This window comes from Mycetomoellerius zeteki, unplaced genomic scaffold, assembly GCF_001594055.1.
Source record: "Mycetomoellerius zeteki isolate Tzet28-1 unplaced genomic scaffold, Tzet1.0 scaffold35, whole genome shotgun sequence".
Classification (NCBI taxonomy): domain Eukaryota; kingdom Metazoa; phylum Arthropoda; class Insecta; order Hymenoptera; family Formicidae; genus Mycetomoellerius; species Mycetomoellerius zeteki.
Window position 1 is genome coordinate 691,991 of NW_017257338.1, and position 16,982 is coordinate 708,972.

The 16,982-nt window shown below is 33.6% G+C and overlaps 1 protein-coding gene across 4 annotated transcripts in view; it reads right to left on the reverse strand.

Annotated features, from left to right (window-relative positions):
• The window catches only part of LOC108725473 (protein Skeletor, isoforms B/C), a 61,151-nt gene extending 45,939 nt beyond the window's left edge, over positions 1 to 15,212 (reverse strand). Inside the window, exons 1-2 of one of the 4 annotated variants that reach the window (XM_018452499.1) lie at positions 15,115 to 15,212; positions 10,271 to 10,456 (exon numbers count right to left, since the gene is read on the reverse strand). In XM_018452499.1, coding sequence (XP_018308001.1) covers positions 10,271 to 10,337 — 67 coding nt within the window. In that variant the 5' untranslated portion in view covers positions 10,338 to 10,456; positions 15,115 to 15,212. Of the gene's footprint in view, positions 1 to 10,270; positions 10,457 to 10,828; positions 10,958 to 15,114 lie in introns of those variants that run through there. The other 3 variants (XM_018452500.1, XM_018452497.1, XM_018452498.1) reach the window with 3 other exon arrangements.
• Positions 15,213 to 16,982: the final 1,770 nt, after the last annotated feature.

A 16,982-nucleotide genomic window follows, 5' to 3' on the forward strand; every position in this document is an offset into this window, starting at 1 on the left:
TGAAAATCAATTCTGAAATTTTTTCAATTATATAACCTTCAGAATTACGAATAAAAGTAAGAATTCGCTCGTATTACGCAAAGCAAAACTATAAAAAAGTTCGGTCAATGATCGAGCTTACAAAAAGATATAAAAATAAAATTAAAGAACTTCAGAATTAATTCATCTCTAAAAAGAATTGAAAAGCTACGTAGAACAATGAAATTACAAAAATATTTGATTTTAGAAATATATAATTGTTTACGGTACTATATTTTTAATATTTTTATGTATGTAATAAATGACGATTCTTCAGGCGGTAATCTTTCTTTATTAGATCTTGAGCACCAAATCCTCATCGTGCATTCCCATCATTGTACCTACTTCAAGTGAATGCCAGTCTACATCGATCGGTTTCTGTAGGAATTCGAATCGCGTATCAACGACGACCGTCGAACGTCGCGCGAGCATGAAAGGCACGGGGGAAGAAAACACGGAAGCACAGACAGAAAGAGAGAACCCCTGTCAATGTAGTGTTGTAAAAACACACGTAGGTTTCAAGTTTACGTCATTACACTGAAAAAAATTACTAAATTTTTATAAATATTTCTTTGAATAATCTTAGCGGAATATTTACTATATGTAAACACATATTTATTAGATATAAGAATCATTACTTTGATTCAACTATCATTTTTTCATTTATCTAAATATTTATTTACTGTAAGTAAATATTCCGCTGGAGAAATATTTATTAAAATTTAATAAATTTTGTTCTCAGTTACGTATGCATATTCATTGTATAAATACTTCCGTTTAATTTTTACGACTCTCGATAACGATTTGACGACTTAATGATTACTGTTTTTGTCGCAACACATTGTATAACCATTGCGTAAAAACATCTTTTTTACATTTCTTTTTTGATCAGAATGACGGGATGAAAATGTGAGATACAATGCAATCGTAGACTTTCCCGAACCAATATCCATTAGTTAAATTGTTTCTCTCAACGTTACTCCTCAGCTTCACTCACACAGGATCCACTCGCTCGTTTTGATAATGGGTAGACGCGATACAATTGCCGAGTATCGCACTGCGAGGGGAAAGATTTGACAAAAAGGAACAAAGGACGAGGGATTAAAGAAAATCTGTGAAAGAGAAATGATAAGTTTTCACATAAAGCTTGGATGTCAATCGATAAATTTACAGTACCGACACACGCAAAATCGCATTGAAGAAGTTTGAAATGTAAGAAGCTGGTAAGTCGGGACCTCGAAAATCTGAGATTATGAAAAGCCAGCGAATAAAAATGTGAAGCACAGTGCATTCAAAAAATGGGAATCATTTATGACCTGAATCAAACAGCGTTTCTTTGGAAAAGCACATTTATGTAATAAAACAGCGAAAACATTGTCCGGTAACAAAAATAAATTCCTACTTAAAAGCAAATATACAAAACATCTTTTGCGGATATTCCCTTTGCAATATATTATTCTCTGTACAGATGAGTTTAAGGAGAGAAATTAATCTCGGTGCTTGCCTTAGGACGTAAAAGATGAAAGAAATTTATTCTCCGTCTAATACACACACGCACACAACGAAATTTTCAAAAAACAATATATGAGAAATAAAATTTTTAATCTATCAAATTATATATATAATTAACTGATAAACACGCTTTCTTATGTCATATAAAAGTGCGTCATGTGCCTGCGAGAACCAATTTGTTCTTGTAAAAAAGCAATCCTTTCACGAATAAAATTATTATGCTTCTCTTAAATAAAATAAAAGTGCAGTTTTGAATATAGATATGAAGCACTCAACTTATTGTATTTTCTTAAAAAAGGAGATAATAAAAATCAAAGGAAAATTAATAAAATATTAAAATTGATATAAGAATAAATATTATTTTGAATAAATACAGCCGGTTTTTAACCTATTTTTTGTTAGATATGTTTACATCAATTTGTTGGAGTACTTTATATTTATGGTCAAGGCTGTATTAAGTTATCTTATAAACAAAAAGACAATCCTTCGACAGTAGATAACGGATACCTGAAATTCGCATTAATAAAAAAATTATGCAGATATTTCGAATCTTATAATATCTCTTATAATATCTATTAAATTTCATCCATAAAAACGAAGCAATAGCAAAGAATTAAAATAGACAAATGAGGATATAATCGTAGGGCTACAAAATCTGCTTCTCCAAATCGCTTATCTACGTCTTGAACAAAACCAACGTGTACGAATCCTACACATCGCGGAATGATTTAACATACATGATCGACGAATGTCTGCGATTACGTAAATTCAGCATGAAGGAAGGTACAGTGATAGAATCGAGGAAAACAAATTTCTCAGTTTGCTCGGAATTCGAACCGGATCAAAGAATGACGCGTTTTCCATAATGCGGTTGTTCACAAGTGGAAAATTACGACAGATTGTGACGATTAATGATAGAAAAGAACGAATAAAGGCAGCTTTCTCTTTCTTCTTTTTCCCCTCTCCTCTCTTTCTCTTTCTCTTTCAAATCGGCCATTTACATCGATTAAGCTTGAGCCGCAGAATTTGGGGATGGCCGACGGCGTATGCTCATCACTTTCAACGTCCATATAAATGCCACACTGGGAATCGCACATCTGGCGATCGAGCAACAAGTACACGCATTAAATGTATCCCGCTTACCGACTCCAATTACATAGAGTGCACCCTGCTGTACATGTGGGACACCGTACTGTAACTTTTGCAATTTTTATATCAATAAATTCGAGCTAGAACACTGAAACCGCCATTCCGCGATTTTAAAACGGAGACAAATAACATTTCATATTAGAATATCACTTCCTTACTCAAAATGACACAATTCAAAAAATTAAGTTTAATTAAGAAAAGGAAAAAACTACCTTTCAACTTGACTGAAAATTATTAATTAATCAAATAATATCATAAAAAGAATAATCTTAATACGATTAAATGTCATTTTTGTTATTTCCATTTTACAATCTTTAAAAAATTACTTTTAAAGAATCACCCTTTGTGATGATTTAAATGATTTTTTTATAAAATTAAGTTAATGAGTTCACTTTTAATAAATGATAAGCTAATGTTTGCTTAATGCATTTATGGTAATAATTCGAAATCGTGTTTCTCAAGCTGTGTTATTTTTAAAGTAAGCGCTATATGTATTAATAAAATATCTTATCTCTATTATTTCAAGCCATAAGATAGAAATAAAATTAACTATCAAATATAGCGTTATATATACGGTGTCCTCTAATCATTTTTGACACAGCGCTTGTATGCAGAGCGGACTAAACTGAATTGAAAAGTTTTTTACCATTTTGCAGTTTCGCAAAACGAAATATTAATTTCTAAAGATTGTCGAATAAAAGAATAAAATCAACACGAAAGACAACTTTAAAATATTTTCCAAAGTTCTTTATGAAATATTTTAAAGGTGTTTCTTAAAGAACTCTTAAAGATGTCTTGTGCATCGATTTTAGACATTCTGCATATTGGATAACTGAAAAAAAATTGTGAAAATTGCAAAATAGTAAAGGATTCAGTTTAGTCCGCTCTACCTGCACATGAGCGCTGAGTCAATAATTAAGAGATACCCTATATATTGTTATCGATCAATTTCAAGTTGAGTAATATAAATATTCATACAATAAATTTCATACAATTCTAAAATAATAAAATTTATATGTATAGATAGATTTAATATATGTAAAATTTTATTTCATTAATTCTATTATCTTCGTAGTAATCTTTCTATGTTATTGATTAGAATTAATATATCGATAGTTCTTCGATTCGTATAGTTAACATTAAGTTATTTACAATGACAAGTAATAGATAATAACGTTATTTTCTCTTAAAAATTTCGCGCTTTAAAGAAACGATACAAATTTCAATGGTAATCTAAATCACAAGTGTGAGAGAAGATGACGTATTGTTCAAATTCCACAGGCACTTGTAGTATAGCAATGTAAATTCTTTCTATTAGTGTCAAGGTGCATAGTGAACGCAAGGTCGAAATCATAAAACGTAACCACTGTATATAGAAATATACCTATAAAAATAGAAAGTGAATGAATAAGCAACTATATTATTTTAGGCTTCGTGAATGTTCTGTTGTTGTTCTCCGAAAAAGCATAATTGTATTTTAATTATCGTGCGTAACCGTTTGATGCCTAAATAATTATAGCATCATATAATCAAAATAATATATAAGTAATAATCTATCTGAAACTCTTTTGTAGGAAGTGTGTTATTATCGAATGGCAATTACATACCTACAAATAGCTCTTATAAAGTCCAGAGATTTGCAATTTTATAGACTCTATAATTTTTCCATGATGAAATTACTACGGCGTAGAATGATGCATTAACTATTTCGTTATTTCAAACTTGTCATGAAATGAAAAATGTGACAACAATATATTTATAATTATATTCATATCTATACTTATATTCCATGTCATTCATTAAAGGCAAAACCCTGCAGATATCAAATTGAAAGATTAATTACTGCCACTTATAACAATCAGAAAAATTTTTTTTCTGCAGCAATAAATTAACGAAAATCTATGCGTATATGATTAATATGTTATAAAAAATATCAAATGGATATGATATTACAAAAATGTTCAATTTCAATATAATATAAAGAATAAAATGTTAATGCTAACAATTATGTATTCCAAATATCTGAAGTAAGCTATCAATGATTGATCATGCACACACATCATAAGCATTTCTGTTATGTACAACGTATTGCGTATACAAATATACGATTTTCCGCGTATCGTGCAATTTCCCTTACTCGTATAAGCGAAGGAGGAAGCAGAGAAACGACAATGCCCGGAGAATCAATCGTTACACGCCAAGCGATAGTTTTTCATAATGGATAGCAGCCTGTTCGTCCCCTTTATTCTCATTAGCCATCAGACACGATTTGCTCGCATCGCGAAAAAGTGCAGACGATTACGACATGACGTTACACGTACACACAAACCCTGGATATCCAGCGCTCACAGCTCACACACGCGCATACATCTATGTGTATATGCACATCTATGAAAATATCTCAGCGCTTGCGCAACCCTCCACATGTACATTACGTGCTGTACTACGACCGTTACTACGACGAGTACTACCACCGTAGCGTACCATGAGGCTGAGCAAGCTGAACATTGTAAACTGTAGGCTGAAGCTCGATAATAATCCCACGGGTCTGAAGGGTAATGGAGAAAACAAATGCTTGATATATGTTACACGAAGGCTCGTATAGGCGCGAAAGACGTTTCCCACCACACATTAATTTTTGTGATAATAAAGCAAGCATTATGATATATTTATCTGTGGACTTTTAAAGCCACACTTTAAACTAATTTAGTTAAAGATGACATGTATTATTATGCGCGTTAATACAAAATAAAAAGTCATGTTCAAACTGAAATACGAGAAGAGTCCTCCATAATTATTGCTGTCGAACTGTTCACATGTAGATATTTCAAAGATTTGGTACAAACATATTTAATAGATATTAAAATAAAATATTATAATAATTAGATTTTATTCGAAATTTAAATTATAAACGTGTCGCGCGATAAATTTAAAGCTAAAAAATTGAAAGCTTTTAATGTTTGCTGAAGTGCTATTTTTTGAAAGATGAATATTCTATAGAGTGTGTATCCATATACACTGAGAGAAAAAAAAATTGCAATTATCATATAATTTAATTATAATTATCATACATGTATATCGTATCTATATATAATTATGATAATTGCAACCATTTTTCTTACATATCACAGTATGTTATCAACTATCATAATTATCATAATCATAATTATAATCATAATTTAACTATAATTATAATCCATTTCTGCTATATATATTTTTTGGTAGGACCATAAATGTAAAATTATAGTATTATTATTAACATCATAGCAGTAATAATTATAAAAATGAACCTTCTAACAATAATCATTTTACTATGCAATTATAGTTACAAATATTAAACATTTTTCTCTCAGTGTACTTTTTAACGTTTTAAAACAATTAAGAGAAAGACGATCCAAGTACAAACAAAAAAATCGTTATCACTTCTCTCATAAATAGTTATGATAATGGCTTTTGGCGCGTCCTGTACATTCTCTCCACAGAAAAACAAGTACCCGTGAAACATGAGCCGATGTGTCGAGCGATGAACGGTCGATCTCTCGTGAAATATTGTCGGTGCCACGATTCGCAATATCCAAGCTGTCGGAGATTCGGGACGGCGCGGCGCGGGCGGCGCGGCTCGCAGCGCAACGCCCGGGGGATTCGCAGCTTACGGATAGACTGCACTTCGGGATGCGCCACGCACCAACAAGTACCCCCGTATAATCTGTAAGGGCGCGGAACGAACGCGATCGAGACTGGCTCGCTGACCCGGAAATAATCCCAGGAAAAGAAGATAAAGAAAGATAGAGCTGGACAGATAAAGATACTCTTTCTTTCCCCCTCGTGTTTGATAGCGCACGAGTACCTGGGGGGTACTCGTGATATTATGCCTCGCCAGCAACATATAGTCGTATGTGTATGCCCGAGAGACCTCGCGGGTTATCCTGGACGAGAACGGACGGACCGCGCCAACGGAGGTCGGGTATTGTTCGATTCGAGATTCGTCGAGAGCGATCGAACGGCTCTGACCGGGGTTTATTGGAGAGTACACGCGCTCATCTCGCCGATACTCGCGCGTTGGTGTTCGTTGTGTACATCAATTCGATCGTTTGGAATCTGCCGTAGTGCTCTGAAGTGGGCGCCGCTGATCGTCAGCAAGAATTTTTATCATAGAGTATTCTTGGCTTCTCGGTCAGTTCCCTATGAGTGCTGTAGTAAATTCTCCTTGAGAATGTGTATTACACGTATCTTTTAACAAAATGAAAAAAATTACAGATTTTTCTATGTTGTATTTATGTGAAAGTATAAATATAAAGATTTAACGGTGATTTAGAACCTGGATAAAAATTATTTCAATAAAAAGTACACATATTTTTAAAAAATAAATAAAACAGAATAAGAAAATTTTTATTTAAACTACAAAATTGTATTAAATATAAATATTTATCTTATTGAATTTTTATATGTATATATAACATGCATTTTTATATGAAATGTATGAATTTCTAATTCCAGTCGCTTTTTTGCAGAGCTTATACGCCAAATATATCCTTAATATATACATACGTATATACGATATTAGAGATCGATAGTTTTTTAGTTGTAAACTATTGAAGAAATGAAGAATCTTGCAAACTGAGAGAGACTAACTTATTCCATGTTTTACTTTAATATTCTTTGCTCGTTATAATTCATCTACAAACATTTTAAAATTTAAACGCTAAAAAGATTGAATATACATAACTTATTTTTTATTAAACACGAGATGAATAACCGGTATTACTTTGTATTAAGCAAAATAAGGTAAGACAAATCGAATTCCGGGGGGAGGGAGGGGATGATATGATAACGCTGACTTATTCGCGGTTTTGTGTTCAACGTAAAATCGCTAAAATGGATTATCCGACGATTTTGGCGGAGCCCTTCGATTTACCAACGATGGCGACTGGTTTGAAAGCGAGTTCGGTCGATGAGACCGACGTTTGAGAGGAAACGAGCGACGAGACGGAAAGCAACCCAGCATCGGCAGAAAGAGACAGGTGGAGAAAGAGAAAGATAGTGATGCCGAGTGAAAGTCCTCTAGCAAAAACCAGGCCAGGGCTTCGGGTATCTTGGCGCGAACACACTGTAGCCATTATGCAATTACGACGACGCATTTACCGCCGTCTATTTGCGCATTGTATCTCCAAGACGCGACCGCGTTCCCGTTTTTCTCTTTGTAATTTACCTTCTAAATCGCTAAAAGTTTTCAAATTACTATTGCGGTCGCAACGAATGTTCGCACGACATCGCGATATTGTTTTTATCGATTAACAATGACCTACTCCTACTGCGATCAAATGCCGCGTGAAATAAAGCCGTTGGTCTTATCTGATATCACCGGATTATCATTTTTCTTTCCTTTTCACAACGTAACACGAATGTTCTTTTGATTCACGATATTTCTGGAGATGTCAAACTCCTTCACACACACGGTAACGTTTTTATATAAAACATATAGACACACTTATATCTAAATATCAACTTCTTTATTTTAAATCGTATGTAAAATTTCAATTATAATGTTACAAAAATAAATACAAAAAATGCAGGAAATCTTAAAAAATATCTTGCGTTCTTTGAAACCGAGAGAATAAGTACACACCGAAAGAATTTATTGCACATCGTCCTTCTCGAGCTGACAGTAGAAGGTAAATCAAGGTTGTAAATTGCTTATGGTTATATTAAATTTTGAGTCCTTGCTTCTCTCAGATTGTATCGCGCCAGATGTACGTTTCATGTATACGTCACATATATATAAATGTAACATTGATGTTGAATCGTCTGACCTTAGAAAGAAGGAGCGACAATATGACAATACTCAAGTAACAAGTAGACATCATTCGTCGTCATTATTTGGTCAAAATAACGTCTAATATCATCAAAATAGTGACAAATATAGACTTACTACCTAAGGTAATTTTTACAGCAATTCGTTCATGATATATAATCTTCAATCTTTATACTATTTCTGTTTATATATTATGAATAGCTTGATCAGACAACGATTGTGAGGTAATACATCTGTGCAGAGAGAGTTAATGCGAATTGTACAGAGGGATTTGACAAAATTTACAAAATTATCACGTATTTTTTTTCTCGAGAGATCGAGAGGCCAGCGCGAGTGTTCCACAAGGAAATTTTCCCGCGTCCGCCTGTACCACGAACGGAAGGCAACGTAATTTAAATCGCTTTGTAATAACAAAACTTGAAATACGAACGTTACCGCAAAATAATGGGTGCGGCTTAATAACAATAACTGTAGGTAACTGCTTGCATTGCTTTTACAGCGCGATGCACCGCACGTGAATCCATTTTAAATTATTATATATAACTGCACAGCTCTTTCGGAGTACGCGCCATAATGCCAGTCTATTATGAGCTGAATAAATATATTAACTCTTACGATATGCGGAAAAATAACTGTTTGCGTATTCATGTAATGTATATATTTCCATTTAAATGTTACAGTGTTATGACGCAATAATGCTAAACTAGATACATGAGTTAAATAAAAAATTCAGATTAATATCAAAAATACAAAAATAAAATATGATAAACTATTATAGTGCATGATTTTATATATATATATATATATACATCCCGTAATTACAATAATCAATTAAAAAAATAAAATTTGAAAGAATATTTTGAGAAAATGTAATTAAAAATATATTTTACCTTAAGTCTTGTATTCTCAACAACAATACCAGAAAAAAATTACAGAAATTCATATAAACAATTTTTCTAATTAAATTCTTTCAAAATTATATTTCATATCAGAAAATCGATACCTGAAACACTATTCCAGAAAGCAAGCAAGAATTGTATTATATGCGCTATTTTCTTCTTTGATTTAACAAGTTAAGATCTGTTTTTTATAGCAAAATTAATGTACTCTTTGCACTTAAAATGAATTAGATACAACTAGTAAGAAATAAACGCCTTTAACGGTTAAATTACTTAGGTGCTTAAACAATTCAATGTGAATTTATATGCTACCTATATATATATATATATATATAGTCATTTAAATTGCGCTCTGAATTGAATTAGATATATATTTGAAATTTGGCGAAAATAAGAAGAAAAGTTCTGATGTAATCCAAACTGCTTTCAAAAATTTTATCATGCATCGAATACACCCACACTGAGAAAAAAATTGTTTATTTGACTAAATTAATTTAGTTTGTTTTTTATTTCTTTCAATGAAGAATATACGTATACATATATTCTTCATCAAAAGAAATAAAGACAAACTAAATTAATTTAGTCAAATGAACAATCTTTTCCTCAGTGCATATCATCTTGTTTAATATTCGGTGAACAAGGATAAAATGATACGTGGGTGAACTAGGCGAAGTTTCTAAATGCAGCCTAATATACTCGTACAGTAATAAAAAACTAATCTTTGATTTCATTAGGCAAAGTTTCTGAATATCTAATATACAGTAATAAAAAACTAATCTTTGATTTCTTTGGACTCGACTGGCATGATGTCGCATACTTCGTTACACGTTCGACAATCGCATACTGCTCGTTGACCGTTATAATAATCGAAGGGACTTACCGAGGTGTAATGTGGCGAGAGAGAACAAAAGCAAACCGGAAATAACTCGCTGCGGCGTCGCGTCCATTTTTCGGTGGTTCCGGCCACTGCGGGTCGAGCCCTCTTCTTTTCCGTTACTGCTGCGGACGGCGGTGATGATGGCACATGTACACACACACGAACCACACGCGCGCACTTATATTCGATCTGTAATTCGAAAAGAACACCTCGAATGAGCCTCGCGTTGATCTTCTCTACGGACAAATCCCGTCAGTCACCACACACAATGGTCTTTAATTTTTATATAATAAGAACTACGATACGTTGGCTAATTTAAATTTTAAGTTATTCTCGATAATTATACGTGCAATACGAATTAAAAGAAATCTCAATTTGTGAATTAAAGGACTTAATGCGATGTATTTAAGCGTCGGAAGAAAAATCATGGGTCGGCATTGAAAAAGACTTGATAGAGACAGAAACGATCTAAATCGTAAGAATGTAACATTGAGATAAGTGTTTTTATTTGGATTTATAATCTTAGACGACACGAGAAGACTATTTGGAATAAAGAGATACTGATACGTCGAGATATTCGCAACTCTTGATGCGCGTCAAGTGATGTGAAGTCGACGAGCGACTGTGTTCAATAGTTTAATACACACGAGGAGCGATCGACGACGGAATCGATGGTAACGATCTACCGGCTGAAAGCCGACTGAAGAGAAAATTCGACATCGATCGCGTGGCACACCTTTCTCGTGCGATCACGCAGCTCCATGTAAAAGATCCGCTGTTACCTAAAGATCATATTTGGAATACAAAAGCCGTACGAGAATATTTTACAACACGGAGAGCTTCTTTATATGTAACAACCGATGTATCTCTAAAACTCAGTTACTAGTACTGTAATTTAAAAATTTGTATTTATTTTGTTATTTATTAAGCTTGGTTTACGCTTGCCAATATATGCAGGCTTTATCTCGATTCTGGTTTATTAATTGCTGCAAATCAATTTTCTTTCCATCATATACAGTACACTTTATCAGAAGGAATATCCTGGGAACGTTCTGGGAACATCCTTAGGGCGTAACATGTCTTTGGACATCTATAGGAACATCCCTTGGAGGTATGTACTGTATAGGAAATTTGCGTCTTATAGGTCATATTATTTCTCCTAAGACGTTATTATTCTCGACATGCTAATTATTTCGCAGTGTGGAGTGTAACCGCAGAAAAAAATCCAAAACTAATTGAAAGATAAAAAATATTTGAAATTAGTCAGCAAAATGAAAAATTTTTCAGCTTAAATGAGCAAAGAGATTCATATATGTATTTGGCCAAGCCGAGTCTTGGTGCTTAATAATATTTTTACATGAATTTTTATAATTTTCAGTTCAAACAAATTGTGTGCCGATTATTTGTTGACCTTGAAACACAGTCTTAAACTGAAGCTGGAATGCGTGTAACATTACAAATTAAAAATGTCAAGCAATTTAATATTATTGATGCTAATAAGCATCTTTAAGACAACATAAAAAGATCATTTTTTTTATAACATGATAAAGTGGTTCTTAATCGCTTTTGCTCACTAAAATATAAAAAAACATTATAGCACGTACAACCTTTATGTTGTTAAAATAATTATCAGGATGTCATTTTTAATAGAAATATCTTTATTTTCTTTCAATCATTTTTATTCGCGAGAGGGATTTAAAGTTTTTCTATTCTTTCCTTTCAATCATATGAAAAGAGATATATAACAACGTATGTAGCACACATGAAAAATCTAACTTTTATTCTGATTTCCAACTTGACAATCGAAATATAAGATATAAGCTTTCTTCAATGTTTTTGTAAGCGATTTACTTTCATGATGAAACAGCTATACATATAACAAAATTTATTTGGTATATTTATACAAGATCTACGAGAAGAACTCGCCACATTTAGATTTTCAAAAAAAGTCTTTTTATACATCATGTCTGATATTTAAAAAGTCGAACACGTTTTTCTGTACAAAAATGACGCGTGTTACGACGTTTTGAATCATCAGATATAATATAAAAAAAGACTTTTTATTGAAAAATAACGAAGCACAAATTGTGTAGGTTTTATTATAATATTATCGAAATTTTATATGAAACACGGGAGAAATCGATCTATATTCATAAGGTATTTCGAAGTGCTTTGCAAGCATCCGCTAAAGTATATTTCCTAGCTAGGTACTATACGCTGTGGCAAACAGGAATTTATGTGTTAGCGCATCTGGCAAACAAGAGCTCATGCTAACATGTTTGGAAAGTCTCATTACCTAAATTTACTTGCCTGATACGGTATACGTTATACGCCAAAATTGTAGAAGAGAGAGAGTTAAGTGTAACGCAAGGCAACGATTAAAATGTCATTGATGTCGTCAAAGAGCAATTTATTCACGCGCCGTCTTCGGTATCGTTCCGCGACGTGCAGTTTATTGAACTTCGATAGAACAGAAGCAAACTGTAATTAATAAAAACAGTTTATGGACGTTTCAATAAACTATACAAGTTCAAAACTCAAATTTTTCAGTGATAAAATGTTAATAAAATGTTAATAAAATTTTTTAAATGTGATGTACGACGTTCAAATTTTTCAAAAATGTAAAATAAATAAGATTCGCACGATTTTGTGAATAAAAATCTAACTCACATTTTACAATTCGGTATAAAAAACAGGTGCACGAAAATAAGAGACCGAATTTTAAAGATATATTATAAATTATACATTTTTTTTTCTTTGCAAACAATACTTTTTATCTTTATGTCACTGAATATTAATATCGAAACTTTATTCCAAATTTCGTCGTTGTTTAGATTTTCGATTTACCGTAACATATCGCACCATAATAATTATACCAAATATTTCAAGTTATGTGTCCTTATGAGCATAATCTCTTTTTATCTCTCGATAGCACACGCAGTATGGACACACCCGACATTTTGGCAGCGCTTCACTCGGAAGTAATTTCCATCTATCGCGATGTATTTCTCGAAAAAAAGAAGTTTATTTCGAATAATTATGAATAAAAGTGTTATAGAAACTGCACGAATAAATCACACAAATATAGTAAGACTTTTTTCTTTGATACCGATACACGTGATAGAACCAAATCATTGACAAATTTTGGCTCGTTTCCAGTAGTTGTTCACATTAATTAAAACAAGATCATTTATTGTTATTTGTTCCTTTGTTGTTACACATGTAATTTTACATTGCGATAAAAAAGTTCAATTGATGTCCTCAAATATTACAAGCCTTCTCACATAAATTTTTCGCGTTAACCATTTGTTTTCTTTTCGATGCAAGACATCATATATAATATTTTATTTTATATGCACCAATTTGTTATTACTATTCCCAAATTTTTTTCTATTTAGTAATTTTTGTTCGTATTTTCTGTTTACATTTTATCTTCTTACACCTTTCTATTTTTTATTTATTATCAAAAATGATTTCAAGTATCACTAACGTATATATATTGCCTCATTAAAATCTCTAAAAATTACTAGTTATTATAAATTACGCTAATGTGTAATAATGCGTTTTTTTAACTACAAATATAATTTTAATGTCCTTGACATTATAAAACTTGTATTTCTCATGAATTCACTCATTCACGGCTCAATATACATATAATTATTACGATGTCACTTTATTTTCACGAATTTCTCATTATCACAATAATGAAATGTGCAATCGATAAATCCGTAAATTCAGCAAATCTATAAATTCATAAAATCTTGTTCCTATATGTATAACTCCATAATGTGTTCGAGCAGCTTAGTCACTAGAAGCTCGAGAAGCTCTATACACACTGATTAATTTGGGTGCCTTAACATACAATGACGTTTAAATCGTTTCATTATGCAATGATACACACCAGTCTATTAAGAATTTCGTATCTTTATCGATCGTTAAAGAATTCTTTCCTACAATGATAAAATAATTGTATGAAAGCATGCTAAATTATTACGTAACGATTTTGTAACATATAAAACATTTAAGAAACTAACTTGTTTGATGCAGCGATGATCAATTTTCTATATAACATTAACTTGTCTCATGTATACAATTTAAAAAATGTAACTGACTATATTTGTGGCATAACGTACGTGCACCGCCAATAAAAAGAGCAAATTAAAGAAGAAACAAGTTCAGTTGCAAAATTTATTTATTATAATGATAGATGCATAATCAAACTTTCACAAAAATTAATTAAATTTCGCGAAACTTTAGACATGCTAACAAAAACCAAAAATTAATACATACTGTGTTGTACCATTTGAAATACTATCACGCGATCACTCCTCGATCGTTATCAAAACATTTTCTTCGTTTAGAAGAAATTGGAGAAAGTCTATTTTGATCAAATTCTTTTCATAAATTCTATAATATAATATGAAGTTTTCGCCATCATCAAAGTATTCTCTGACACGCGATAATTACTAGATTATTCCCATACGCCTTCAGTGCGATACACAACGCGCTTTTACCGAAATAACAGAAATTCACCCTTTTCGCGCTGCAACGTAACCGACCTTCCCATGCACATCGGTCCACATTAGCAGAACTATTCTTACGTTCACCGACATCTCTCTCCGCGCACACAGCACACCATACGACGTGAGTTCGCGTTAATTTTCACCTGCCGACCCAACCCTTTCGATCATGCATCCCTACATATATCCCATCGATGGACTCCTGGCCACCCTTCATCGGCGATTATGTCACCGCGGTGATGTCGCGCTCACGTTCGCGAGTGGTGCTCCGCGACCTTATCGCGAGAGCGTTATCCTCTCACCGGGGACCCTAACAACCCTCCTGACCTGATCAGGCTACGCACGGCGCGGCAGCAGCAACAGCGGAGCCGGCGCCGAGAGGCCACCACACACCACGGTGCCACCACCGTAGGACGCGCGTTTTCGTGTGGATGTGGAAGGACTGACAGTGGCGGTGGCGGCGGCTCGGCACTACTCGCGAACTCGCGCTGTTCGGGAGCGAGTACGCGTTCCCCGGGACATGTATTGGCGGGTAGGAAAGCTCCACCTATCGCGCGACCAAGTGGGAGGGCACAGGAAGACCCGGAGCTTGCGCCCTCCGACTAGCCCGCGCACCAAGCACAACCCCTTCCTTGGCTTTTTCCCAACTTTCGAGCTTGTGGTGCGCCCTCGTCTCTCACCCCCTTGTCCGCATCCCTTCAACCCTCTCCTCGCTATCGCTCGCCGCCGTCATTACCATCGCCGCTACCACCCTGCAACCCTGCGAGCTTTCGCCTTTCTCCATCCCCTTGGCCCTCGGTCTCCACATCGTTACTCTCCTCTCCTCCGTCCTACATCCTCCCTATCCTTACCACGACGGGACTCCTACCTAATGCGATACAGGGAACTAAACGGCGAAATTCGGACTAACAGCAGCGGACCGCAAGTACGGAGTCTAGGAGTTTCCGCCGAGAAGCGTGCGGGGGCAAAGGTTACCCTTTGCTCGTAGGTTCTTCTTGCGTTACCTCCAGCCAAATACCGTTCTTGTTCCCTGCCTTTTTTACGTTCTACGCGGGCACGAGTGTATCTTTCTATGAATTTCGAGAATTTGCAACCACATTTGTAAGGAAGTTATTGAGTGGATGATTTACTCACTTCTTTTGTATGAAGTAGACATCCTCGCGTAGTTTTTTATTTTGCAAGTAACGTCGAAACGTAAACCAAGAGTTAGACTTTCTAAGATGACGAAATTTACATTGTGTTGCGTCTCTTCGGAAATACAGTGCCGTTCGATGTATTTTGGCGGTACTTTATCTTTGTTTTATGCATATGCCTTTCTGTTTATGTACTTAATATCTACTTGATCTCTGTATGCAAATTTTTTTTATGAATAGCAGATGTATCTCGAATAAAGAAACGAAAGAAATATTTATCCATGTGGAACACTAATTTTTCGTTTTAAATGGAGTCAAAATATAAATTTTTTCCCCACTATTTATTTACCTATGAATGCATTTGCATACACATATATACATATATTCGTAATTATTTAATGATAATAATTTTCGTTAATAAGTCGTTCCTATTCTCGTCGTAAAAAATTGTACTGATTCATTAAATGTTACAGCGCTTTTGAAGTTTTAAGATGTCTTAAATCCGATATTATACTTTAATAACTTTAATCTGAGTAATATAATTTATCAAATAGAAAGAGAGAGACAGAGAGAGAGAAAGAGAGAACACCTTTCATTCTATACAGAATCCCACAACCGTCGCACAATTCTTTAATATCCTAGAGATTAATTATGTTTGAAAATCTCGATAACGTCAAGGGATTACAATAGTTTTCGAGTTATAAACGATTAAAGTTGATCGTTATATCGCGGGAAATTTACACGCTCATATCTACAACTATATTTTCTTCACAAAATATAAATTACAATTTATTATTGTATTTCTTTTTTTATAAAATTTTTATAGAGAAGAGGGATAAAATTCTGAGCGATATAAAGTCATCTTTTGCGACGAGATTAAATTTTATTTTCCTGATTTATTGAAATTGACCAAAAAATTCTTGATTTATTAAAATTACGCCGTTTCATTATCTAATAAAAATAAATAATAATAAATCGACGATAAAATTTGATGGAAATAACGATAAATACTTTTCGAATGAAAGTAAATCTTTTTCTTTAACTACACGACAGAGACTTGAC